The sequence below is a fragment of the Eleutherodactylus coqui genome, chromosome 9, assembly GCF_035609145.1.
Source record: "Eleutherodactylus coqui strain aEleCoq1 chromosome 9, aEleCoq1.hap1, whole genome shotgun sequence".
In the NCBI taxonomy this organism is placed as follows: Eukaryota; Metazoa; Chordata; class Amphibia; order Anura; family Eleutherodactylidae; genus Eleutherodactylus; species Eleutherodactylus coqui.
The window spans coordinates 16,889,642-16,915,907 of NC_089845.1; the positions used below are offsets into that span (position 1 = coordinate 16,889,642).

At 48.2% G+C, this 26,266-nt stretch overlaps 1 protein-coding gene across 1 annotated transcript in view; it reads right to left on the reverse strand.

The window, feature by feature from the left end:
• The window catches only part of TNFRSF11A (TNF receptor superfamily member 11a), a 75,987-nt gene extending 49,945 nt beyond the window's left edge, over positions 1-26,042 (reverse strand). Inside the window, exon 1 of the mRNA XM_066579164.1 lies at positions 25,770-26,042. Within this exon, the coding sequence (XP_066435261.1) occupies positions 25,770-25,844 (75 nt within the window). The 5' untranslated portion in view covers positions 25,845-26,042. The remainder of the gene's footprint in view (positions 1-25,769) is intronic.
• Positions 26,043-26,266: the final 224 nt, after the last annotated feature.

Here is a 26,266-nt window from a genome sequence, read left to right on the forward strand (position 1 = left end):
GGTGCGCGATGTGCACAGGAGTGTGAGGGGAGGTTTCCAACTTAAAACAGTGGGAAACACTTGCCGATCGTCTAACGTGCCTGTAAGCCGCGCTGGAGGTTCGCTACTTCACAGAAGTGATGGAAGGCGCTTCTGCCAGAAAAAAACATTTTGCATTGGGTGTAACAACGCACATTGGCGAGTGCGATATTGGGCTGGGATCGCGCTCGCCCATGTGTAGGTAGCATAAGGCTCTTTCTTGCAGTATTTGAGTTCATTTGCATCATTTTTTCTGCGTACTCCGTACTTATGTGCATAAAAAAAAATAAAACCTTCTCTATTTTCGTGCGCATTTGCACACTGAGTCCCCAGAGAAGTCTATGGGAGGTGTGCAAATGCAAATTTTGCGCTGAAATGCGTGCAAAAGTGTATCCACCCCACCCGTCTGAAGCCTCCCCAAATAACAGTTTAGATAAAACCTCATTTAAATGCTAAGGAAATACAATTCTATCTGGAGGCGGACTGCAGTACTAACGCTACTAGTACCGCACAATAACGCTCATCCCTCCCTGTTCCTCTATGTAGCCTGCACTATAATGCTCATTCCTCCCTGTTCCTCTATGTAGTACTGCACACTAACGCTCATCCTTCCATGTTCCTCTATGTAGTACCGCACACTAACGCTCATCCCTCCATGTTCCTATATATAGTACTGCACACGAACGCACATTCCTCCATGTTCCTATATGTAGTACTGCACACTAACACTCATCCTTCCATGTTCCTCTATGTAGTACCGCACACTAACGCTCATCCTTCCATGTTCCGCTATGTAGTACCGCACACTAACACTCATCCCTCCATGTTCCTATATATAGTACTGCACACGAACGCACATTCCTCCATGTTCCTATATGTAGTACTGCACACTAACACTCATCCTTTCATGTTCCTCTATGTAGTAAAGCACTCTAACGCTCATCCTTCCATGTTCCTATATATTGTACCACACACTAACGCTCATTCCTCCCTGTTCCTATATGTAGTACCGCACACTAACACTCATCCCTCCATGTTCCTATATATAGTACTGCACACGAACGCACATTCCTCCATTTTCCTCTATGTAGTACTGCACACTAACGCTCATCCTTCCATGTTCCTCTATGTAGTACCGCAGACTAACGCTCATCCCTCCATTTTTCTCTATGTAGTACTGCACACTATCGCTCATCATTCCATATTCCTATATATTGTACCACACACTAATGCTCATTCTTCCATTTTCCTCTATGTAGTACTGCACACCAACGCTCATCCCTCCGTTTCTCTACGTAGTACGGCACACTAACGCTTATCCTTCCATGTTCCTACATGTAGTACTAAACACTAATACTCATACTTCCATGTTGCTCTATGTAGTACTGCACACTAACGCTCATCCTACCATGTTCCTACATGTAGTACTAAACACTAACGCTCATCCTTCCATGTTGCTCTATGCAGTACTGCACACTAACATTCATCCTTCCATGTTCCTCTATGTAGTACTGCAAACTAACGCTCATCCCTTTATGTTCCTCTATGTAGTACCGCACACTAACGCTCATCCTTCTATGTTGCTCTATGCAGTACTGCACACTAACATTCATCCTTTCATGTTCCTCTATGTAGTTCCGCACACTAACGCTCATCCTTCCATGTTCCTCTACATAGTACGGCACACTAACTCTCATCTCTCCATGTTCCTACATGTAGTACTAAACACTAACGCTCATCCTTCCATGTTCCTGTATATTGTACCACACACTAACGCTCATCCTTCCATTTTCCTCTATGTAGTACTGCACACTAACACTCATCCTTCCATTTTCCTATATGTAGTACTGCACACTAACGCTCATCCTTCCATTTTCCTATATGTAGTACTGCACACTAACGCTCATCCTTCCATTTTCCTCTATGTAGTATTGCACACTAACGCTCATCCTTCCCTGTTCCTCTATGTAGTCTTGCACACCATTGCTCATTACTCCCTGTTCCTATATGTAGTAAGACACACTAATGCTCATCCTTCCATGTTCCTATATATAGTACTGCACACTAACGTTCATTCCTCCAAGTTCCTATATGTAGTACGGCACACTAACACTCATCCTTCCATGCTCCTCTATATAGTACCACACACTAACACTCATCCTTTCATGTTCCTCTATGTAGTACTGCACACTAACACTCATCCCTCCTTGTTCCTCCATGTAGTACCGCACACTAACGCTCATGCTTCCATAATCCTATATATTGTACCACACACTAACGCTCATCCTTCCATATTCCTATATATTGTACCACACACTAACGCTCATCCTTCCATATTCCTATATATTGTACCACACACCAACGCTCATCCCTCCCTGTTCCTCCATGTAGTACCGCACACTAACGCTCATCCTTCCATGTTTCTGTATGTAGTACTGCACACTAACACTCATCCCTCCCTGTTCCTCCATGTAGTACCGCATATAATGCTCATCCTTCCATAATCCTATATATTGTACTACACACTAACACTCATCCCTCCCTGTAGTACCGCATATAATGCTCATCCTTCCATAATCCTATATATTGTACTACACACTAACGCTCATCCTTCCATATTCCTATATTTTGTACCACACACTAACGCTCATCCCTCCCTGTTCCTCCATGTAGTACCGCACACTAACACTCATCCCTCCCTGTTCCTCCATGTAGTACCACACACTAACACTCATCCTTCCATGTTCCTACATGTAGTACTAAACACTAACACTCATCCTTCCATATTCCTATATATTGTACCACACACTAACGCTCATCCCTCCCTGTTCCTTCATGTAGTACTGCACACTAACACTCATCCCTCCTTGTTCCTCCATGTAGTACCGCACACTAACGCTCATCCTTCCATAATCCTATATATTGTACCACACACTAACGCTCATCCTTCCATATTCCTATATATTGTACCACACACTAACGCTCATCCCTCCTTGTTCCTCCATGTAGTACCGCACACTAACGCTCATCCTTCCATGTTCCTACATGTAGTACCGCACACTAACACTCATCCCTCCCTGTTCCTCCATGTAGTACCGCACAGTAACGCTCATCCCTCCATGTTTCTGTATGTAGTACTGCACACTAACACTCATCCCTTCCTGTTCCTCCATGTAGTACCGCATATAATGCTCATCCTTCCATAATCCTATATATTGTACTACACACTAACGCTCATCCTTCCCTGTTCCTCCATGTAGTACTGCACACTAACACTCATCCTTCCATGTTCCTACATGTAGTACTAAACACTAACACTCATCCTTCCATATTCCTATATATTGTACCACACACTAATGCTCATTCTTCCATTTTCCTCTATGTAGTACTGGACACCAACGCTCATCCCTCCGTTTCTCTACGTAGTACGGCACACTAACGCTTATCCTTCCATGTTCCTACATGTAGTACTAAACACTAATACTCATACTTCCATGTTGCTCTATGTAGTACTGCACACTAACGCTCATCCTACCATGTTCCTTCATGCAGTACTGCACACTAACACTCATCCTTCCATGTTCCTACATGTAGTACTAAACACTAACACTCATCCTTCCATATTCCTATATATTGTACCGCACACTAACACTCATCCCTCCCTTTTCCTCCATGTAGTACCGCACACTAACACTCATCCCTCCCTGTTCCTCTATGTAGTACTGCACACTAATGCTCATCCTTCCATGTTCCTATATATTGTACCGCACACCAACACTCATCCCTCCCTGTTCCTATATGTAGTACCACACACTAACACTCATCCCTCCCTGTTCCTCCATGTAGTACCGCACACTAACACTCATCCTTCCATGTTTCTACATGTAGTACTAAACACTAACACTCATCCTTCCATGTTCCTACATGTAGTACTAAACACTAACACTCATCCTTCCATGTTCCTACATGTAGTACCGCACACTAACACTCATCCTTCCATGTTCCTACATGTAGTACCGCACACTAACACTCATCCTTCCATGTTCCTACATGTAGTACCGCACACTAACACTCATCCTTCCATGTTCCTACATCTAGTACCGCACACTAACACTCATCCTTCCATATTCCTATATATTGTACCACACACTAACTCATCCTTCCATGTTCCTACATGTAGTACCGCACACTAACACTCATCTGCTCATCAGATTTAGGATTATGGACTCCACCCTGAGTACGAGTTAAGTTCATAGGTGGCAGGGAAACAGGAAAACGTGTTCCCTGGGTAGGAAGACAACATCTGCCTGCTTACTGGATTGCTTCCCAACTACAACAATGTGTGTTTTTCTAAGAACTTGGCTCTCGGCGGTCTCACACACCCACACAATACACGTAGTACATGAAAAGACCCGCATGACCACTCTTATGGGCATCAGAATATAGGTTTTAATACCAGAGGTAGCACTACATATTCTCCAAAAGAGTAACAATACTCCCTGCGTGTCTGAGGAGTATGAAGTTTACAGTAATTCAAATATTACATACACATACCACATATCCATGGTGTTCAAAACCCTATACTTGTGCAGTAAACATTACTGTAACCTCTAAAGGCTGGCTGGTGTAGGGAAGGTAGGGACTAATTTACATCATGCACGGAACTACTTATCCTAAAGATGGCTGAAGTCACATAAAGGACTGCAGCCAAACACTAATGTAGAGAAGCAGTTGCCATAGTTGGTTCCACATGCCAGCCTGCATTAGGAAAAGCACCGCACCATAGTGATGCCACCTTTTCTCCCCCCACACCATAGTGACGCCACCTTTTCTCCCCCCGCACCATAGTGACGCCACCTTTTCTCCCCCCCCCCCCCCCGCACCATAGTGACGCCACCTTTTCTCCCCCCCCCCCGCACCATAGTGACGCCACCTTTTCTTCCCCCCCCCCCCCCGCACCATAGTGACGCCACCTTTTCTCCCCCCCCCCCGCACCATAGTGACGCCACCTTTTCTCCTCCCCGCACCATAGTGATGCCACCTTTCCTACCCCCGCACCATAGTGATGCCACCTTCTCTCCCCCCCGCACCATAGTGACGCCACCTTTTCTCCCCCCCGCACCATAGTGACGCCACCTTTTCTCCCCCCTGCACCATAGTGACGCCACCTTTTCTCCCCCCCCCCCACACAATAATAATGACCCCATCAGCAAAATTCCAGCTTATGTCCCCTCTTTTCTGCCCCCCCTACTGTTTCCATCAGCAGTAATGCCTCCTTTTTTGCCCTTATGCCCCATTAGTAAAAATTCCCCTTTTGCTGTAGAAACAATAAACTCCGCTGTTGAAGTGTAGATGTGATTGCAGTAGCTGTGACACAATAAAACATTTACTATTAGCTGAAGCAACACCTCAGTGCCAGTTCTGTCACCGTCCTCCAGCTCGGTAACCCTCTCCATAGACTTCTATGGGCAGCACAAGATAGCCGCAGAGACCCACCTACACTTACTGTTATCTATCTGGGTGTCTCAGGTACTAGAAACTTCATATGACAACAGGCAGTGGACAGCAAAGTAGAAGGAAGGGAGCCCCCTAGTGGCCAACACTTTAGAGGGATTTTGTAAGCACAAAAACCTAATTTTTGATAAAGGTGCTTTGCACTTTTGCCAGTGATCATAGTGGCCATCCCATAAGCACTACTGCCTAATTAAAACACCAATAAGCAACAATAATAAACACCATAAAGCCAACTTCGTCTCCTTGTTTTACCAAATACCCGGTCTTTGGAAACATTTTCTCAGAAAGGTCTTAATTTAACGTTGCTAATCTAGCACAGTGCTGGGCACCCCAGGGACCAAGGGACGTCTTCCAACATTGCAAGATGCAATTTTTAGAGCTATGAGAAAGAATTACAAGTTCCTTTGAGATGAATGACCTAATCTATTCCCAAGAAAGGAGAATTCACTCAACTCTACAGCACTATAGCAGGGAGAAAAGGGAAGGAACCAATTAGAGCAATCACTACCTCCAACTACTAACGCATTACAGACCAATCTCCTAATCTCCGACACGTGAGAGCTGGACTTAGATAGGCTGTTATGGGCAACTTCGAAAGAAATCTGATTCAAAACTGTTCTGAAGCCAATTCCCCTTCCGCATGCTCTGGTTGTGTGAGAGGGAGCGCAGCTACTCCTCGGAGAGTTCACAACTTCTCCTAAACTCCTACAAGCAGTCGCTCGCCTCTCTCCGGCCTCCTGCATGACTTTTGACCGGCTGGTTGGACAGCCCCAGCTATTCCTGCTTCGGCGAGCTCAGCCCTCCAGCCGACCCCCTTGTGGTTTGGAACGCCATCCTTCACCTAAAGCCCATTCCCTCTTCAGTTCCTTATATATACCCCAGACTCCCCCGCTCGCTAGAGTATGTCCAAGCAGGGCCGATTTTCTGCAGTAGCGATGTGAAGGAGGTTTACAAGATCTCACACCGCAAAGAAAATCTGCCAAAGGTCTGTATTAGGGATGAGCGAACGTGTCCGTTACGGACACATCCGCACCCGGACACCGGCTTTGCCGAACACTGCAGTGTTCGCGCGTAAGTGTCCGGGTGCCGCCGGGGGGCGGGGAGATGCGCGGCGGCGCGGGCGGCAGTAGCGGGGAACAGGGGGGAGCCCTCTCTCTCTCCCTCTCCCCCCCACTCCCCGCCGCACCCCCCCGCGCTGCCACGGCGGCCCCCGAACTTTTTCGCCCGAACACTGAAGTGTTCGCAAAGTTCGGTGTTCGGGCGAAAAAGGGGCGGAGCCGAACGTGTTCGCTCATCTCTAGTCTGTATGGATATGGTCTAAGGGCTCCCACACACTGGCGTTTTTTTACGCGAATATCAAAAACGCATCGCACAAAAATCACAAAGCACAAACCTGTGATGCGTTTTTAATAGAGATGAGCGAACACGTTCGGCTCCGCCCCTTTTTCGCCCGAACACCGAACTTTGCGAACACTTCAGTGTTCGGGCGAAAAAGTTCGGGGGCCGCCGTGGCAGCGCGGGGGGGTGCGGCGGGGAGTGGGGGGGAGAGGGAGAGAGAGAGGGCTCCCCCCTGTTCCCCGCTACTGCCGCCCGCGCCGCCGCGCATCTCCCCGCCCCCCGGCGGCACCCGGACACTTACGCGCGAACACTGCAGTGTTCGGCAAAGCCGGTGTCCGGGTGCGGATGTGTCCGTAACGGACACGTTCGCTCATCCCTAGTTTTTAACATTAGAAAGTCCCATTGACATTCACGTTACAAAAACTGAGCATTAAAGCAATGTTAACCCCTTAACGACCGGGCCATAGTGTTTTTACGTCCTGCAGCTGCAGGACGTGTATGGAGGGAGGTAGCGCCGCTATCTCCCTCCATACAGCGCGGGCATCAGCTGTTTATTACAGCTGACACCCGCGGGCAATAGCCGCGCTCAGCCGTTCGGGGCTATTAACCCTTTAAATGCCCCGAACGCTGTTTGGGGGTCCCGCACGCCCCCCCCCCCCCCACGGAGAGATCGGGGGATCCGTGCATGTGTCATGGCAGCCGGGGGCCTAATGAGTGGCCCCAGGGCTGCCTTAGCAGACTGCCTATCAAGCCATCCACACAGGGTGGCTTGAAAGACTGCCTGTAAAAAAGCAGAATGACGTAATGCTATAGCATTACGTCATACTGCAGGAGCGATCAAAGCATTGCATGTTAAAGTCCCCCAGGGGGACTTCAAAGTAAAGTTAAAAAAAAGATCAATAAAGTTTTTTAAATTGTAAAGAAAAAAAAAAAGTTATAAAAGTTTAAATCAGCCCCCTTTTACCATATCTATTATTAAAAAATCTAAATCATAAAATAAAAATATGTATTTGATATCGCCGCGTCCGTAAAAGTCCGATCTATCAAAGTAGTGCATTATTTTTTCTGCACGGTGAACGTCGTCCGAAAAAAAAAATAAAGAACGCCAGAAATGCATTTTTTTAGTTACCCTGTCTCCCAGAAAAAACGCAATAAAAAGCGATCAAAAAGTCGTATGTATTCCAAATTGATACTATCGGAAACTACAGGACATCCCGCAAAAAATGAGACCTTGCTCAACTACGTCGATGGAAAAATAAAAAAGTTATCGCGCGCACAAAATGACCGCAGAAAATAATTGAAAAAAATTTCATATCTTAAAAAAAAAATACAAGTACTACAGCAAAAACAATACTATACAAGTTTGGTATCGTAGTAATCGTACCGACCCATAGAACAAAAATATCAGGTCGTTTTTGTTGCAGTTTGTGCGCGGTAGAAACAGGACGCACCGAAAGATGGTGGAATGTCGTTTTTTTTCCCATTTCTCTCCGCTAAGAATTTTTTAAAAGTTTTTCAGTACATTATATGGTACAATAAATAGTGCCATTGAAAAATACAACTCATCCCGCAAAAAACAAGCCCTCATACAGCGACGTCCATGGATAAATAAAGGAGCTACAATTTTTTAAAAGGGAGTAGGAAAAAACAAAAATGGAAAAAAGCAAAAAAGCCCGGTCACTAAGGGGTTAAAAAACCATAAGTGTGTAGGAGCCCTAAATCTGCAGCACATCAGTTAGCTGCAGCGGATTTGGGGTGCAGATCCCAGCTCTGTAAATGAGAATGGTGAAATCCACACCAAAATCTGCTGCAAAATGACCACTGCAAACCCTGCGTCCCCGTAGGGCGGATCCACGTAAGCGTCAGAGCTGCACACAGAATTTGTACACGCAATACAGAGAGAAGAGAACCCATTCATTACAAGTGGTTCACTCATATCTCCATTTTTGCAGACATATTGCACGTGCAAAAAATTAAATAACATTTTTTTAAAAAGACGCAGCCGGCTCTGCTTTTGTGCACATTTGCATCCTGAAGGTCCCCATAATAGTCTATGGGGGTAGGTGGGTGGGGTGGGGGTTTGCAATGCACAATACGCTGCACACTCTGGAACTCATTAGGCTAAATAGCCATTTAAATTGGGGTGTAGCTGTATCCTGTATGCAAAAAAGAGCACAAAAGAGCCTCATTCACGGCGCAAATACGTTGCACTGAGTCATGTGGAACTGCGCATAGGACTGTGTGAAGCCGTCCTTAGTTCGGCCTCCGACAGACTAATCATAGCCTATGAGGATATGCGCACTACCGTTTTTTTGCACACAGACCGATGGTCGACATGAAAAACCCTTGTTTGTTCGAAATAAAAATATAAGGCCTCGCCAGAAAGCTAAACTATGTGAAAAAAAGAAAAAAGCAATACTCACCAATGCGCTATAATGTTAAATCTTCAGGATTGGTCTTCAATATCCAACTGGTGGGGGTCTGCCACTCAAGACCCATCAGCTGAAGAGGCCACAGGACTCATGTGAGCGGCGCCCCCTCTTCTCAGGCCTGTGACTCAGTACTCAGCTGCTACACCAGGTACTACGGCTATACAATATAAGCTGCTGTTCCTCGTACGAACTAAAGTGGCGATGTCGATCCCGAGTGCCGCGTCCCCTTCAAAACGGTGATCGGCAGGGGTCCCAAGCAGCAGACCACCCCAAACTTGAAATTTCTCTCTGCATATTGCGCAATACAGCTATGAAAATACGAGGATCGCTTCCAAAATATTATTGGCAAAGCTTTTATTTGATATTTATGTATGAAACAAAGAATCAAGCTTCTCAAGTCACTAAAGCCGTATAATCCCAAAATCTCAGCCTTCCGGATGTACCCAACTATAGTTCCCCTCCTTTCACAAACAATAGAAATCGTCCAATCGGCTGGCAGGATGCCCCTAACATCCTAGGACTGTAATCCCTTACTCGGCTGAAAAACTAGAAGACTCAGTGACAGGGAAATGATTAGAAATGGACTAAACCAAATATATATAATTTTTTTTGTTTTGTTTTATTTTACTATTAATATGGGAAAGTTATTCATTTTTAACTTTTACTTCCTTTGGCTTTTCCAATAATAGTATTTTTTTTTACTTTTAAATTAATTTTTTAGTTCCCATAGGGGACTTGAACTTGCGATTGTTTGACCGCTCATAAAGTATAAATTCACTGCAGCCCACGGGGCTACTATGGCAGCTGAACGAGACCCCACGATCGCAACATGAAGGATTTTGGGACCCCTAAACAACAATCAAGGAATTGAGAAAGTTAACAGCCGCGATCAGCATTGGCGCTGATTACGGCAGTTGTGGGTGGGTGTCGGCTATCACAGACAGCTGGCACCTGGCTTGTAGGATGGGCTCACAATCCCGCTCCATATAAACCCACACACACCCAGGACGTAACCATACATGCTCAGTGTTAAGGGGTTAAGATGCATCATTACAAACGCAGCGGTACAATATAGATGTGTATTTTTTTATAGGAAAATATGTTTGTTTTCCAGGAACATATATATTTTTCAACTAAATGTTCCTTATTATGTAGTCCCACTAGAGGACTTCACAATGTGATTGCTTATATAATTCTTTGGTATATTCAACATACTAAAGCATGACAGTCTCACTCCTCCCTCTAACCATTTAGATGCTGCGGTCACTACTGACTGCGGCATCTAATGGGTTGAGTGTACTGAATATTGCAGCCTGTACCTGCCGCAGCTCCGGTGTCATCCACTGGGCATAACTGCATGTCCACTTGCAGGAAAATATTGGCAAAATGGATGTACAGTTACCACCCACTGGCGCCCCCTGGTCCAACACGTCAACTATGAATGCTAAGCTGATCAGGAAACAACTGTCTGAATATCCTAATGTACAGCCAGCTCCAGCTCTCCCCATGCCAGGCTTGTGACATGGAAAATGAGGTAGTCACGAGTGAGTCTCCTGCACTGACTAACACCATAATGGTGCTGTAGGGCCAGGGAGTAAATACAACATATTCCTCTATTAGTCACAATATTGTCAGAGCTACTATATCCTTCATTTTGGCTTCGTCCACACACATTAAATTCCGTGTCAGATTTTCAATGGAAAACTGGGTGGATATGCAATGGATGCATACGTGGATTAATTCCATTCCATGTGGTTAATCTATATATGTCTTACATGCCGAGATAGTGCATGAGGATTGGTGGCAGGCAGCAAGGACATACGTGATTGTGTACTTGCTGCGTGCCTGGGTGAGGAGTACAAGCACAAAACTAAATAACTCTCACAACCCCTTTAATAAGACACTGTCTCTTTAAGGATTGCTTTAACCCCTTAATGATGAAGCCTGTTTGCGCCTTAGTGACGGAACCAAATTTTGGAAATCTGACATGTGTCACTTAATATAGAATAACTCCGTAAAGGTTTTGCATATCCAAGTGATTCTGACATTGGTTTTTCACCACATATTATACTTCATTTAGGTGTTAAAAATAGTCAAATAGAATTTGTGTATATTTATTAAAAGTGCCAATATTGGGAAAATTTTCAACTGTAATATCTCAAATATGTGCAAATATAGGCCGCCTGCAGACTGCCAGTTCGGATCCCGCTGCGAGAATTCTGCGAGACCCGCACAGAAATAGAGCATGCCGCGGTTTGTTTTCCACGTGTCATTTCACACGGACAAATCTCGGCCGTCTGCCTAGGATTGCATTATGTAATACAATCCTATGGCAGCGGGCACGAGCGCAGGGGGTGACAGTGTACAAATTTTTGCAAAGATATATATTTTCCATCTGTTTACTTTATTCTGGACGCACATTTGAAAAACTTTCGTGTTTTTTAAACCATTTAGGAGACCACGGCTTTTTTTTCAGGAATTAATACAATTTAGAGGGGAAAAAATAAAATTTCATATTTTTGCAGATATGTCATTTTAAAGACATTTTTTTTCTATAGTGCACATGAAAATCAGGATTGATCCCCCTGTTTGTCCTGTGTTCAGAGACCTACTCAATGTGGCCCTAATCTTCTGTCCGTATGCACAATGGGGCCCAAACCGAAAGGAGCAGCCGGTGGCTTTCAGAACAGACATTTTACTTGAAGGTGATTTAGGCCCCATCGCCCACTTGCAGAGCCCTTGAACGGCCAAAATAACAAAGAACCCTCACAAATGACCCCATTTTAAAAACTAGACCCCTTAACAAATTAATCTAGGGGTGTACTGCGTATTACCGCGGATCAGACGCATGCGGAATCCGTAATTCCTATCCGGTCATGTGAGACCGGCTAAGGTAGATCGCTACCTTTCTACCACGTGACCGGGGACCGCTCAACCAGGTCACTGCTCCAGGTCACTGTTGGTCGCCAAGAGCAAGAAGATTTTAAATTTCCTGGGCTCCCCGACTCCTGCACAAGTGTCCGGTATTTTGCCGGTGGTGGCACGTGCAGAATACGGGAAGGTTCACGGAGGAGGATCACATCAAGGTTCAAATACGGAGGCCTCCGGTAAAAAGTTTCATCTCCTCTCACCGATCGTATCTTTTTTTTTAGTTTTACGTGATCGCCATTATCGATTGGATAACGATGAGCACGTGACCAGGGCAGCTGAATCTAACTTTTAAAAAACTTTTTATCCACTTTATTGTGTTGCATTGCCGGGGGGCTCCCCGCAGCCCGGGATGACAGCTCCAGGCTGTCGGCTACCTCCAGGCACCAACAGCATGAAGCCGTCACGTCCAGAGCCCACAGGGCTTTAATTCAAAGAGGATGCATGTTTTTGCCCATTATATCATTGGGTTTGTTTTCATTTCCATTTTTTTGCATGCTCCAAAAAGTAGCACCTGCTGTATTTTGGACCTCATTAAGCTAATCAGCCATTTAAATCAGGGTGTGGGTGTGTTGCGTGCACATATGAACAGGCCCTGTGTGCGCAAAAAGTACAGTACTAGGTGCCAATCAGCCTTGTTCATAGTGCAAACGCGTTGCACTGAAGCGTGAACCTTTGCGCATACTCTTGTGTGACCTGTCCCCGATATTCAGGAGGAGCGGATCACCAAATACTGGGTCCAATGCCACTTATATGGTAGCTCCTCATACTCACATCAGACAGGGACCACTGGAGGGAACCGTCTGCCAAACTGGTCTACACAGGAGTGCAGCTCTGTCATCCCTACACTTCACACTACGGCTAGTTCCACACCGGCGAGTGTGGAGAAATTGAGTCTTTTTTCCCACGATTTATGAGAGTCAGCGCTTTTTCTTGCAAAATCATCGCTGCCGCTCGCGATTTTATCACATGCCTTTACCGTGATTTTTTAGCGAAAGTCAATAGGACTTTCTCATGTTAAAGTGGCATCGCAAGTTTGTTGCGTTGCGATAAAAAGGAGGCTCCAAATCGTAACATGGGAGATTAAAAAAAAGAAAACACATCGCAGACAGACAGCGTACCGCGATTTTTTGCTCTTACAACATCGCACAAGTGAAAACAACGCCAATCGGGAGGCCATTGTAGATCATTGGTTTCATAATCTGCTGTTTTACCGACTCTCACATCACGCGAAAACCACACAATTTTCTCACCCATGTAAAGCCACCCTAAGGGCTTATTCACACTGACTGCACCCATCCGTCTCCTGACCTCCTCCCCATCTGCTCCGGCGCCAGAGGGGATCCTCCTCCCTAGCGATGCCTGCGGGGGGCTGAGCCAGTGAGCTCTGCAGCCAGGATGCCCCACCAGCTCCTGACCATTACCCTGAGGATGATCAGATGAAACAGGGGATGCCACACAGACACGGGAGCGGAGAACGGACGCAGTCTGCTGCCTTATCTTTCCGTCCAGAAAAACGGAAACATAACGGAATGGAAGAAAACGGAAGTCTTTCCTTTTGCTTTCCATTTTTTTTTTAAACCCCATTTAAATCAATGGAGAAAAAGAAAACAAATCCATTTTTTTCTGTTTGATTTCAGTTTCTCTCCTCCAAAAACAGAACTGAGAGACGAAAACCCTGAACCGACCCCAACGCAGAAGTGAGAGCAGCCTTATCTCTCACTATCATAGATGTACACTGAGAAAAAGTAGGGACAGTAGCTTCACATAGGAAAAGCTAACTGTTCAGCTACATGTAACGTCCCAACGGTGCAATGCGAAAAAAACGGAGGCTCCAACGCTCCATTAGCGCCATTCATATGGTGGAATTTCGCAGTGGATTTGGACAAATCCCACACTCAAATCTTCATCAAAATCTGCGCCATTTTAACCATCATATTGAATGCTATGGAAATCCGGACTATAACTCCTGGCATAAGAAAAGGAAAAAAAATCCATGCAAAAACTGCTTCGGGCGGCTGCCAGCAAATTAGCCCCACTGACTGGGCTAAAGCCGTACGCAGATCTGCATAAAAATCCTTGGTGGGATTCCAAGGCGTCTGAATGATCTGACCGTTCTACGACGGTGCTCACACATTCTAATCAGGGAATCCACGATCAACGCCCGCGCAGAGGATTCGCAGCAAAACGCAGCCAAAGGCACTTACTTTCACTTTTCGGATACGAATTGCGTATTCTGTGAGAGGAGGAAAAGTTGCAGCATGCTCTATTTTGCTGCCCATTCTGCAGGGATCGTCTCCATGGAGGCCATCTGACCTGCAGCCAGTACACAATTAACATTGCGCATGGGCCGCGGGTACCCGCGTCATCTCTAAGCAGCGGCACGGGAAATAAAAACTGACTGTGATTGGCTCTTCGACTGCTGCTCAGCCAATCAACAGCCATCGCGTTGTGGAGGCGGGATTTATGAATTGCCTGAGCGGCATTTGTCTCGGTGGAGTCTGCATCTCCAGTGGCGGCTTCTCCTCACTCCGCAGCAGACATTGCTTTTGACGCCGGAGATGCTGAGACGGACTCCACTCAGCCGATTCGTAATTCCAGCCTCCACAACTCATACGCAATACAGAAACCGCAGGTACGCAGGGTTGCCGGCCAGGCTCAGCCAGAATCCGCTGTGGGCCTCTTGTATGTGTCCGTCCATGTGAGCCCGTGAACAAGGTCTAAAGAATATGTCCTTACAAAGCACACTTCATTCACATGTACTCTATATGTAGACTGCGGAGTCCTTTACAAACATGATCATTTCTACTATACCGTGTTTCCCCAAAAATGAGACCCTGTCTTATTAATTCTTGTCCCAAAAGAGGCACTAGGTCTTATTATACTTACCTATCGCAGGCTTGGCCAGGTTCCTCCTGCTGTCTCCGGAGCTCCGGTGTAGTCCCGCACTCCTCGGCCACTCATACATCATCACTTCCTGGTCACAGGATTCATAAATCCCGTCTCCAAGAGGCGATGGCTCTGATTGGTTCTTCTACTGCTGCTCATCCATTGCGTTCTGGAGGCAGGATGTATTAATTGGCTGAGCGGTGTTGGTCTCTGTGGAGTCTCTGCATCTCCTCACTCCGCAGCAGACATCGCTATCGCCGGCGGAGATGCTGGGACGAATGCCGCTCAGCCAATTCATAAATCCCACCTCCACAAACCGATGGCTGTTGATTGAGTTGATTCGAGCGCTGTGGCTCAGCCAATCAATGCAGCGCTTGAAGAAGCAATCACAGCCATTGCTTCCTGGAGGCAAGATTTATGAATCCCGTACCCAGGAAGTGATGTTATACGAGCAGACAAGGAATGCGGGACAACACCGGGGCTTCAGAGACAGGAGGGACCTCGCCGACCCTGTGGTAGTTTTTTTTTTTATATAGTCTAAACTAGCGTTTATTTTTGAGGTAGGGCTTATATTATAAGTCTCCCCGAAAATCCTTCCCACCAGCCAAACCCCCCAAAGGAAAAGAAAAAAAAAAATAAGACCAGTTGCCAGTATCGCCGCCATTGTTTATCTGCATCCAAAAACAAAAAATAGTTTCCAGTCTGTGAATAGCAGACATTGTGCACGCTGGACCCGTCTACTACAGTAGACCCACCGGTAGCACGCCGCAATCTGCTGGACAATGCAGAGGAAAGTGATGGCAGAGAACCAAGATTAGACACGGCGCGAGGTACCAGCAATGATAACAGCGGGCTCTGAGCTGGGGAACAATGTGTTCTAGAAAAAGATTTACCGTCTCGCTCGCACTCACTGATAACATCACCGCCAAATGATCCCGCGGGAGTTGTGGAAGTTCATCTTACAAATATCGCTGCAGAGAAATGTGATACAACAGACCTGGGGGCTCGAGGGAAAGCGTGACCCCTTCCAACCTAGAACTGGAAAAAGTTTCTAAGTTCGAAGTTCACTATTGCCTGTGAGAAGCAGGGGAGTCAGAAGGAGTCTGTAGTACATCAAGGGCCAGGGGCATAGTCAAGTGCTCATAGGCCCTGGGGCAAAAGTCTAGCTCAGCCTCAACACCCGCCCCTTTAATATTTATCCTCGTTGGCTGCTGTTGCCCATCTGTAAGGCCTCATGTCCACGGGGAAAATCAAATCTGCTCCGGATTTGTAACGCGGATTTGGGCCGCGGATGCAGTGCGGATGAGCTTAAAATAGTATTTTATTGTATTTTATTGCATGCGGATGACACGCGGATGCGTTTTTTTTCACGCGTGTATGCACGCGGATGGCATTTTTGCATCTGCGCGTGAAAAAAAAGCTGCATTCAAAGTCCTGTAACTTTTTTATTTTTCTAAATACGGAGCTCTATGTGGGCTTATTTTTTGCGAAATGAGCTGTAGTTTTTATTGGTACCATTTAGGGGAATGTACGGCTTTTTTGATCACTTTTATAGCATTTTTTGGGAGGCAAAATGCTAAAAATTAGCATTTTGCCTCTGTTTTTTAGCGTGTTTTTTTACGCTTTTTGTCGTACAAAATAAAAAGCGTGTTCAACTTTTTGTACACGTCATTACGGACGTGTCAATACCCAATATGTAGGGTTTTAATTTTTTTTCCCTTTTTTTATGCTAATATTAGAAAAAGCATAAAAAAAGGTGTTTTTTTTACATTTTTTTTTACATTTTTCTTTTCTTTTCTTTTACACTATTTGAGTCCCTCTGAGGGACTTGCAGCACTATGCCTATGATCGCTGTCATAAGGCATGGCAGAGCTACTGCTCTCCCATGCCTTATCGCCTATACAGCGATTATAGGCACAGGCAATACAGGACGCCAGTGTCTGGCGTCCTGTTGCCATGGCGACAGGCCGGGCTCCGTCATCGCGAGAGCCGGCCGGAGACACCGAGGGAGCGCGATCTCTCTGTCAACTCTTTCCCTGTCGCGATCTACTTAGATCGCGGCAGGGAAGGGGTTAACAGCGGGGGGGGGGGGGCATGCCCCCCCCCCCCCGCTGTTGCAGCGGGACGCCGGCCGTGACTGACAGCTGGCTCCCGCTGCAGGATAGCGCGGGATCTTATGTGATCTCGCACTATCCCCAGGACGTACCGGTATGTCCTGTTGCGGTAAGTACCATGCTCCGAGGACGTACCGGTACGTCCTGGAGCGGGAAGGGGTTAAATCCGCAGCGGATCTCATGCACCCGATAAATTAGTAATTACAATCCGCAGCGGATCTCCCACACCCATAGAGGTCTATGGGGGCCATCCGGAGCGTGATCCGCACTAAAATGGAGCATGGCACGTTTTTTTTCATGCTCCAGATTTTTTAAATTCCTTTTTATTGACCATCCGCGGGTATTTATCTACCCGCGGGTGGTCAATGCATCCCTATGGGGTGCGGATCCGCGCGCGGGAGATCCGCTGCGGATTTTAAATCTCATTTTGCCCGTGGACATGAGCCCTAACTCTCAGCAAAATGCCCGTTTCCTCCCCTCATAAAAGTAATGTACAGATTAGAGATACTGTACTTTTATATCACCCTCACACTTGGATACAGATCTAGTACTGTATATCTCTGACTAAAAAGGCCTAATTCCCACGGGCAGATTTCTGCGGCATTGCCCCGCAGCTATTAGGTTGTATTGAACCTAATAGCGCAATGCTCACGGTGCGCAATTCTGCCCCGTGAAATTACCCATACTCACCCACGGCATGTTCTATTTGCCGCGGGCGTACGTGCAGACGGCTTTCATTGCAGTCAATGGAAGCTGTCCGTCATGCTATCTTCCGCTGTAGCAGAGCAGTAGATAGCGTGAAAACGCTTCCCCGCCCACCAACGCCCGCGTCACGCGCTGTACTGCACATGCGCCGGCACGGGATGCGGGACATCGGATCCGGAGGGGAGAATGGGGTCTCTGGGGGAGGGGGGGGGGGTGCCGTGACAGACTCCACTGCGGAATTCCGCTTGTGGACCCTGTCACGGCTGTGGGCACTAGGCTTAATATAAAAAAGTTAGTGATTACAGTGCAGTTACCTCCAGTGATTACAGGTAACATCTCGACTGGAGTTGACTTTCCATTTTCTTCTTCATCCAGGTCCAGACCACCATGAAAATTTCTTCCACCAAAGACCCTTTTGTGCCTCACTGTGAAGGTGGCCGCTTGTGACTCCACACACTGTGAAGGTGGCCGCTTGTGACTCCACACACTGTGAAGGTGGCCGCTTGTGACTCCACACACTGTGAAGGTGGCCGCTTGTGACTCCACACACTGTGAAAGTGGCCGCTTGTGACTTCACACACTGTGAAAGTGCATCATTGTGCCCTACATCACATTTTGTAATAGTGCCCCCCATGCCCCCACACACGATAATAGTGCTCCTTATGCCTTCACATTCTATAATAGGGCACACGGACAATAAAAAAAGGTGCCTGTTGTGCTTCCACATTTTATAACAGTTCCCTTTTGTGCCCCCACACAATAAAATTTTCGGTACCCAAGCCGGCCTGCTTTTGACTGTTCTGGCATGAGGAGGACGTCCATCTAGTCGATATTACTTGCCTATAAACACTGTAAATGTCAGGTTAGATCTGCATACTTTCCCAATTTTCCCAGTGAAGGTGAACTATTAGGCCCTGGGACCCACATGCTGCCAGGCTATACATGAGGCTGTTGCTGCTACTACATATACTGGCACGCCAAAAGCCAGTGAGTAAAACAGCGGCTCGGATCTCACTTCCCAATGTCATAGAAACTTAAAACTTGGCCCGAGCATTGATTATGTCATAAATGGGAAAAGCTAATGGGTCCCAACTCGATTATTCAATTCTATGCGCAAAAGAATTAGCGTCCAAATTTTACGTACGGAATCTAATTCTTTCACTTTCAAGTGTCATAGAAACGTGAAATTTGGCACGAGCATTGATTATGTCATAAATAGGAAAAGCTAATGGGTCCCAACTCGATTATTCAATTCTATGCGCAAAAGAATTAGCATCAAAATTTTACGTACGGAATGTATTTTTCTCACTTTCCGGTGTCATAGAAACGTGAAATTTGGCACGAGCATTGATTATGTCATAAATAGGAAAAGTTAATGGGTCCCAACTCGATTATTCAATTCTATGCGCAAAAGAATTAGCGTCAAAATTTTACGTACGGAATGTATTTTTCTCACTTTCCGGTGTCATAGAAACGTGAAATTTGGCACGAGCATTGATTATGTCATAAATAGGAAAAGTTAATGGGTCCCAACTCGAATATTCCATTCTAGCGCAAAAGAATTAGCATCCAAATTTTACGTACGGAATGTAATTTTCTCACTTTCCGGTCTCATAGAAACGTGAAATTTGGCACGAGCATTGATTATGTCATAAATAGGAAAAGCTAATGGGTCCCAACTCTATTGTTCAATTCTAAGCGCAAAAGAATTAGCGTCCACATTTTACGTATGGAATCTAATTCTCTCACTTCCCGATGTCATTTTATATAAAGTAAACGTCACATGGTTACCTCCACGTGGTGTTTTCTGGGTAACACAGAGAACTATGCAAAATAGTGAACATATGTTTTTCCGGTATCTCTAAAGTAACCACGACTACATAAGATTTTCCGTGTGAACACCAGATAAACACCAGTACCAAATTAACTCGGACGAAGCCGGGTATATCAGCTAGTGAAATAATAAATGGGAAAGTGTTGTGTAATACTTGGCCGCCGTCCTTGTAGAGCACGCTGCACCGGGGGGAATAATTCTATTACATCTTTCTCATCCGCGTCACCATGTAAAGGACCCTCCCTTGTCATTCGTCTACTAGAGTCCTAGCTGGTTAAAGCCCAACAGGACGCCCTCTTCGTTAAGTTGTCTCGATGCACTGATGGTTCTCCTTCTGGTCTTTGGCCCAACGCACACGGGCGGATTTTGGTTGCGGTATCCGGAGCGAGCGTTCACCTACGGATACCGCAGCAATAACCCTCCATAGCATGCAATGCAAAAGAGATTCTTCATGCACACGAGCGGAAACCAGTTGTGTTTTCTACTCGTGTATAAAATCGCGGCATGCGCCATTTTCCTGCGATTCCCACACAGACGGCTTCCATTAAAGTCAATGGAAGGCGTCCGATCCGCAGGAAAAGCAGGCCCATCCTCAGTACAGAAAAAGAAGACCCTGACAGGTCCGAAGGGTTGCCGTCACAGGCAGATTCCGTGTGGGATTCCCCGTGTCCGTGTGCATTTGGTCTTAATTCGTACAAAAACAAAACAAACAAAAAGTTCGGTTACAATAATTCACCTAATGAAATATTTTTAATAACAGCCGGCAAGTGCCACGAAGAAGCAACCAAAATGGCAGTGACTGCAGGTTTTCCTGAATGCCTTCAGGTCGGGGCGCGGAGGTAACACCCCAGTAGGTACTGGCACGCACCCTACAAGGATGAGAAGTGGCTTCTATAGGACACAGGTTGTGGAAATAAGGGGCAGCAGCCATGACAGACATGAGAATTTGCTGTTTCCCATCCCAGCATCTGGCATGGTTATAGTCAGTGTCCCATTGCTCGGAGCTATATAGACAGGGTGTATATCTGTGCCGTTTCTAACGTGCTTACAAATACGGTAAGTTATCGGCAGCGAAGAGAATAAGGCCCTGAATATCTCATATACATATAGCGCACTTGTAAATCGTGTCCTGCTGTACTACCACTCATTAACCCTCTGCAATCCAATTTTGGAGAAGAATGCAGGGCGAGAGGAATGCCTGTAGGGGTGCTGCACAGCCAGAGGCCAACAGGGGGAGCGTTATCACTACTGAGACTACTATGAAGGGGGGGGTCCCTTATTACTACTGGAGCCACTATGGGGTGTTACTATCACTGGGGCCACCAATATAGGTAACACTTAACACTGGAGCCACTATCGGGTGTCACTATTACTACTGGGGCCACTATGGTGAATCACTCACTACTGGGGAAATTATGGTGGGGGTCTACATTACTAGTTGGGGTCACTATGGGGATCACTATCACTACTGGGGAAACTACCACAACCGGGGTCACTATGAGGGTGGTGGATCACTACCACTACCCGGGCCACTATGAGGGTAGGGGATCACTACCACTACCGGGGCCGCTATGAGGGTAGGGGATCACTACCACTACCGGGGCCACTATGAGGGTAGGGGATCACTACCACTACCGGGGGCCACTATGAGGGTAGGTGATCACTACCACTACCGGGGCCACTATGAGGGTAGGGGATCACTACCACTACCGGGGCCACTATGAGGGTAGGGGATCACTACCACTACCGGGGCCACTATGAGGGTAGGGGATCACTACCACTACCGGGGCCACTATGAGGGTAGGGGATCACTACAACTGCCGGGGCCACTATGAGGTTGGGGGATCACTACAACTGCCGGGGCCACTATGAGGTTGGGGGATCACTACCACTACCGGGGCCACTATGAGGGTAGGGGATCACTACCACTACCGGGGCCACTATGAGGGTGGTGGATCACTACCACTACCGGGCCCACTATGAGGGTGGTGGATCACTACCACTACCGGGGCCACTATGAAGGTGATGGATCACTACCACTACCGGGGCCACTACGAGGGTGGTGGATCACTACCACTACCGGGGCCACTATGAGGGTGGTGGATCACTACCACTACCGAGGGGCCACTATGAGGGTAGGGGATCACTACCACTACCGAGGGGCCACTATGAAGGTGGGGGATCACTACCACTACCGGGGGCCACTATGAGGGTGGGGGATCACTACCACTACCGGGGCCACTATGAGAGGGTGGGGGATCACTACCACTACCGGGGCCACTATGAGAGGGTGGGGGATCACTACCACTACCGGGGCCACTATGAGGGTGGGGGATCACTACCACTACCGGGGCCACTATGAGGGTGGGGGATCACTACCACTACCGGGGCCACTATGAGGGTAGGGGATCACTACCACTACCGGGGCCACTATGAGGGTAGGGGATCACTACCACTACCGGGGCCACTATGAGGGTGGTGGATCACTACCACTACCGGGGCCACTATGAGGGTAGGGGATCACTACCACTAATGTCAGCGGGGGTTGACATTACTACTAGTGGCTCCACCGGTGACGGCGACCGCCCCGCAGCGGCCCCACCGGTGACGGCGACCGCCCCGCAGCGGCCCCACCGGTGATGGGCTGCTATGGAGGCCCTTTGAAGGCAATTATAAGGCTGATGTGCCCTTGGTGAAAAGGAGTCTGACCCCCTTGATCTAGATAAATGACCCCTCTATACAGCATATAGTCAGTATAAACAGCCACAAGTGGTCACCGACAGCAGCAAGACATCTTAGATTCTACAGAATGTGCCATATTTTATGTTATAACATGACACAGCTTGGGCAAAAACAGAGGAAGCATGAAAAGTGTATCTCCCATAGCTGGAATACAGTGGAGGTATATATACCCAGAGAAGGAAGGTGTGCAGGTATACAGTGGTACATGTGAAGGTCACACGCCTGATCCTGTTCCCTGCACAATAGTAGGATGTAGGGAGTTTCCGCAGCTTGAGCTTTCTTGTAAAGCATGTGTCTTCTACCCATTAGTACAATCCTCCTTCTCTGCCCGTATATAATGTATCCCTGCTGGAGCTGCCCTTCAGGTACATTATGTGGAAATGTACACAAGACTGCGAGGGATTCAGCGTCTCACCCCTGCCCGGACATCTACGGCTACTGAGGGGCAAGGTCACGGCAGGTCACCGGTGCAGGGAGGAAACCTACAGAATACAATCTAACCTACGGACACAGCGAGACGGAGCACAGCGTATATATAAGGCCATAGTGACACCACGACCCGTAGGACCCAGTATACAAGTGGCAGCACCACATCCAAGAACACCCACAAGAAAAACGTGAAAAACCATTAAAAACTATACACCTTTATTGAATAAACAAAAGGTAAAACATTCTAAAAGACGAGGAGCCAAAACACATTCCAGCCATACAGAGATCAGTACCAAGTAAACACCCCCCCATATAGCAGCGGAGTACAGTACATATTACATATAGCGTACAGTACACAGAATACATAAGGGGCAAATACAAGAATATACTGAATATACTCAACCCATAAAGGGTGCAGATAATCCTTGTCGCCAAAGTCGAGAAACGTACATCGAGGCTTGGATCCATACGGAGTATCTGCACCCCGTATGGGATACGTAGATTCAGTATATGCTATATAATATATGTGGCTATATGGGGTTTATTGACTTTATATCATGGCTGAAGAGCTTTGTGGCTCCTCCTCTTTTATAATGTTTTAATAAAATAAAAAGAATTCTGATATATTATAATTTGGGTATTTTTGCACATTTCTCTCTTTCGGACATCCAGAATACAGAACTATAACTGCAGCGTTCCATCAGGCAGCGGGCCCCACCTTGTATACCTCAGGGGCCACATGCACCTCAGAATGTGGAGATGAAGAGGAGACATTAAAGAAAGCTCAAGTCTGCGAACATTTACCAAACCCGACGCCAATAACATAATTCCATCGGTTGGTGAGGAGCCGCTATACCAACAGCAGCAGCGCCGATGCCCATAGGGCACCATCTGACGGCACACGGCGAGGACCACTAGAGGGGGATTAGAAGCTACGCAACTCTCTACAGTTACTGACACGTTTTGTGAGGGGATGCGGAGGCTCCGGAGAGACCCCATAACCTGTAGTTCGCACAGAGACTGATTGGGGGTCCCGGGGGGACGGACACGGTCACACAGATCTGCCGTGGAGTTTCCGGCACACAAACTGCAGTGTTGCAAAATCGCAGCTAAATTACTGTTTCCCCTACATGGGCGTGCGCTGCAGAATTACGGAATTACAGCGTGCGCTGCAGAATTACGGAATTACAGCGTGCGCTGCGGAATTACGGAATTACAGCGTGCGCTGCGGAATTACGCTTAAGCGGATCTTAACGTTGCGGAAAAGCAGCGAACAATTTGGCTTTTTCTGCACGTTTCGGCAGTAACATTAAGGCGACTCGCGTGCGGTCAGCAAAACGCTGCAGTTTCGATTCTGACAATTTGCCACGATTTTACTTTAGTGTTTGCCCGCCCGTTCCTGCCTCCGACAGCGGGCTTTAGCGCGCGCCACCATTGTGATTGGCGATGAGGTGTGCTGAATGCGGTAAAATAAAGCAGGCAGCGCTTGGAAAACTCGGCAATAAAGCGCATGTCTGCGAGGCCTGACTGACATCAATGGGAGCGTTATACTGCGATGGAGGCGGCACTCAGAACGCCGCAGTAAGAAGCGCATGTGTGAGAGGGGCTTCATTATAGAACGCAAGTCCCCAATAGTGTCCGCGAGGGCCGGTGGCACGGCGGGTTTTAGTGCGGTTCGGCATTCACATTGTTCCTCCAATGACGCAATTGGGGGAAGTGAAGGAACGGAAATCAAAACCGCACTTTGTGCCTTCCGGACGGTTTAATAACTGCCTGGGGGAAACTGCGCAGCATATCTGTCTGGTGTGAACGCAGCCTCACAGCATATCGTCACAGTGATTGCGCCACAGCGGCCACAATCTGACAACCTGTGCCGCCATTTTCCGACAACCACTATTGTTCACAACTAGCCAGGCTGGATATTGGTGGGTCACCTCCCTGGCTCTGGGCAGTGTCGGGGGTCACCTCACCCTGGGGGGGCTCTGGGCAGTGTCGGGGGTCACCTCACCCTGGGGGGCTCTGACCAGTGTCAGGGGTCACCTCAGCCTGGGGGGGGGGGGGGCTCTGGCCAGTGTTGGGGGTCAATTCAGCATGGGGGGGCCTCTGGCCAGTGTCAGGGGTCACCTCAGCACGGGGGGGGGGCCTCTGGTCAGTGTCGGGGGTCACCTCAGCAGTGTCGGGGGAACTCAACTCTGGGGGGGGGGCTCTGGCCAGTGTCTGGGGGCGGGGACTCCTCACTCTGGGGGCTCTGGCCAGTGATGGGGGAATCACCGCACTCTGGAGGGCTCTGGGCAGTGTCAGGGGGTCTCATCCCTCTGGAAGGCTCTGGGCAGTGTCAGGGGGTCTCATCCCTCTGGAAGGCTCTGGGCAGTGTCAGGGGGTCTCATCCCTCTGGAAGGCTCTGGGCAGTCAGGGGGTCTCATCCCTCTGGAAGGCTCTGGGCAGTGTCAGGGGGTCTCATCCCTCTGGAAGGCTCTGGGCAGTGTCAGGGGGTCTCATCCCTCTGGAGGGCTCTGGGCAGTGTCGGGGGGTCTCATCACTCTGGAGGGCTCTGGGCAGTGTCAGGGGGTCTCATCCCTCTGGAGGGCTCTGAGCAGTGTCGGGAGGGTCACTGCACCTTGGGGGGCTCTGGCCAGTGTCAGGAGGGTGTGGGTTCCTCACTCTAGGGGGTCTGGCCAGTGTCGGGCGCGGGTCACGGGCAGTGTTGGGGGGAGGGGGCTCTGGCCAGCTCTCAGTCACGTGGTGCCCCTCAGTAAGCGGCAGAGGACCACTATAACCGGTGGGCTTCTCGCTCAGGTGAGGGGACAGCCCCACTGGGGGTCTTACCTGTCCCGCGGGCAGCGCCGTGCACACCGCCCCCGCCAGCCAGAGCGCCGCGGCCAGCAGCGCCGAGCCCCACATCGTCTGTCCGCTCAGTCCCTGCGGTCAGCTCCCACATCAGCACGGGGCGCTCTCCTCCTCCGCCATCACACGCCGGTCTCTCAAGTGTCCACTTCACCGAGCCGCCGCACCTCCCCCGGCCGCCGTGTGTGACAGGGACGCTGTGGTTGTGGAGTGGCGCCACTTCCTTCTCCGGCTCCCCCTCATTCCCCGTCCCAGATGTGTCCTGCCCCGTCCCCGCCTCACCCGGGGAGGACACGGCTGTGTACACACAGCGGCGAGGAGGACTGGGGTCCGGTCTGAGGACTGACCACGGGGTCCCGTACACAGCGGCGAGGAGGACTGGGGTCCGGTCTGAGGACTGACCACGGGGTCCCGTACAACCCAACGACATTTGGTGCAAAAAACTCAAACTGTTAGATTTTGGTTGCAGGCTGCAAATC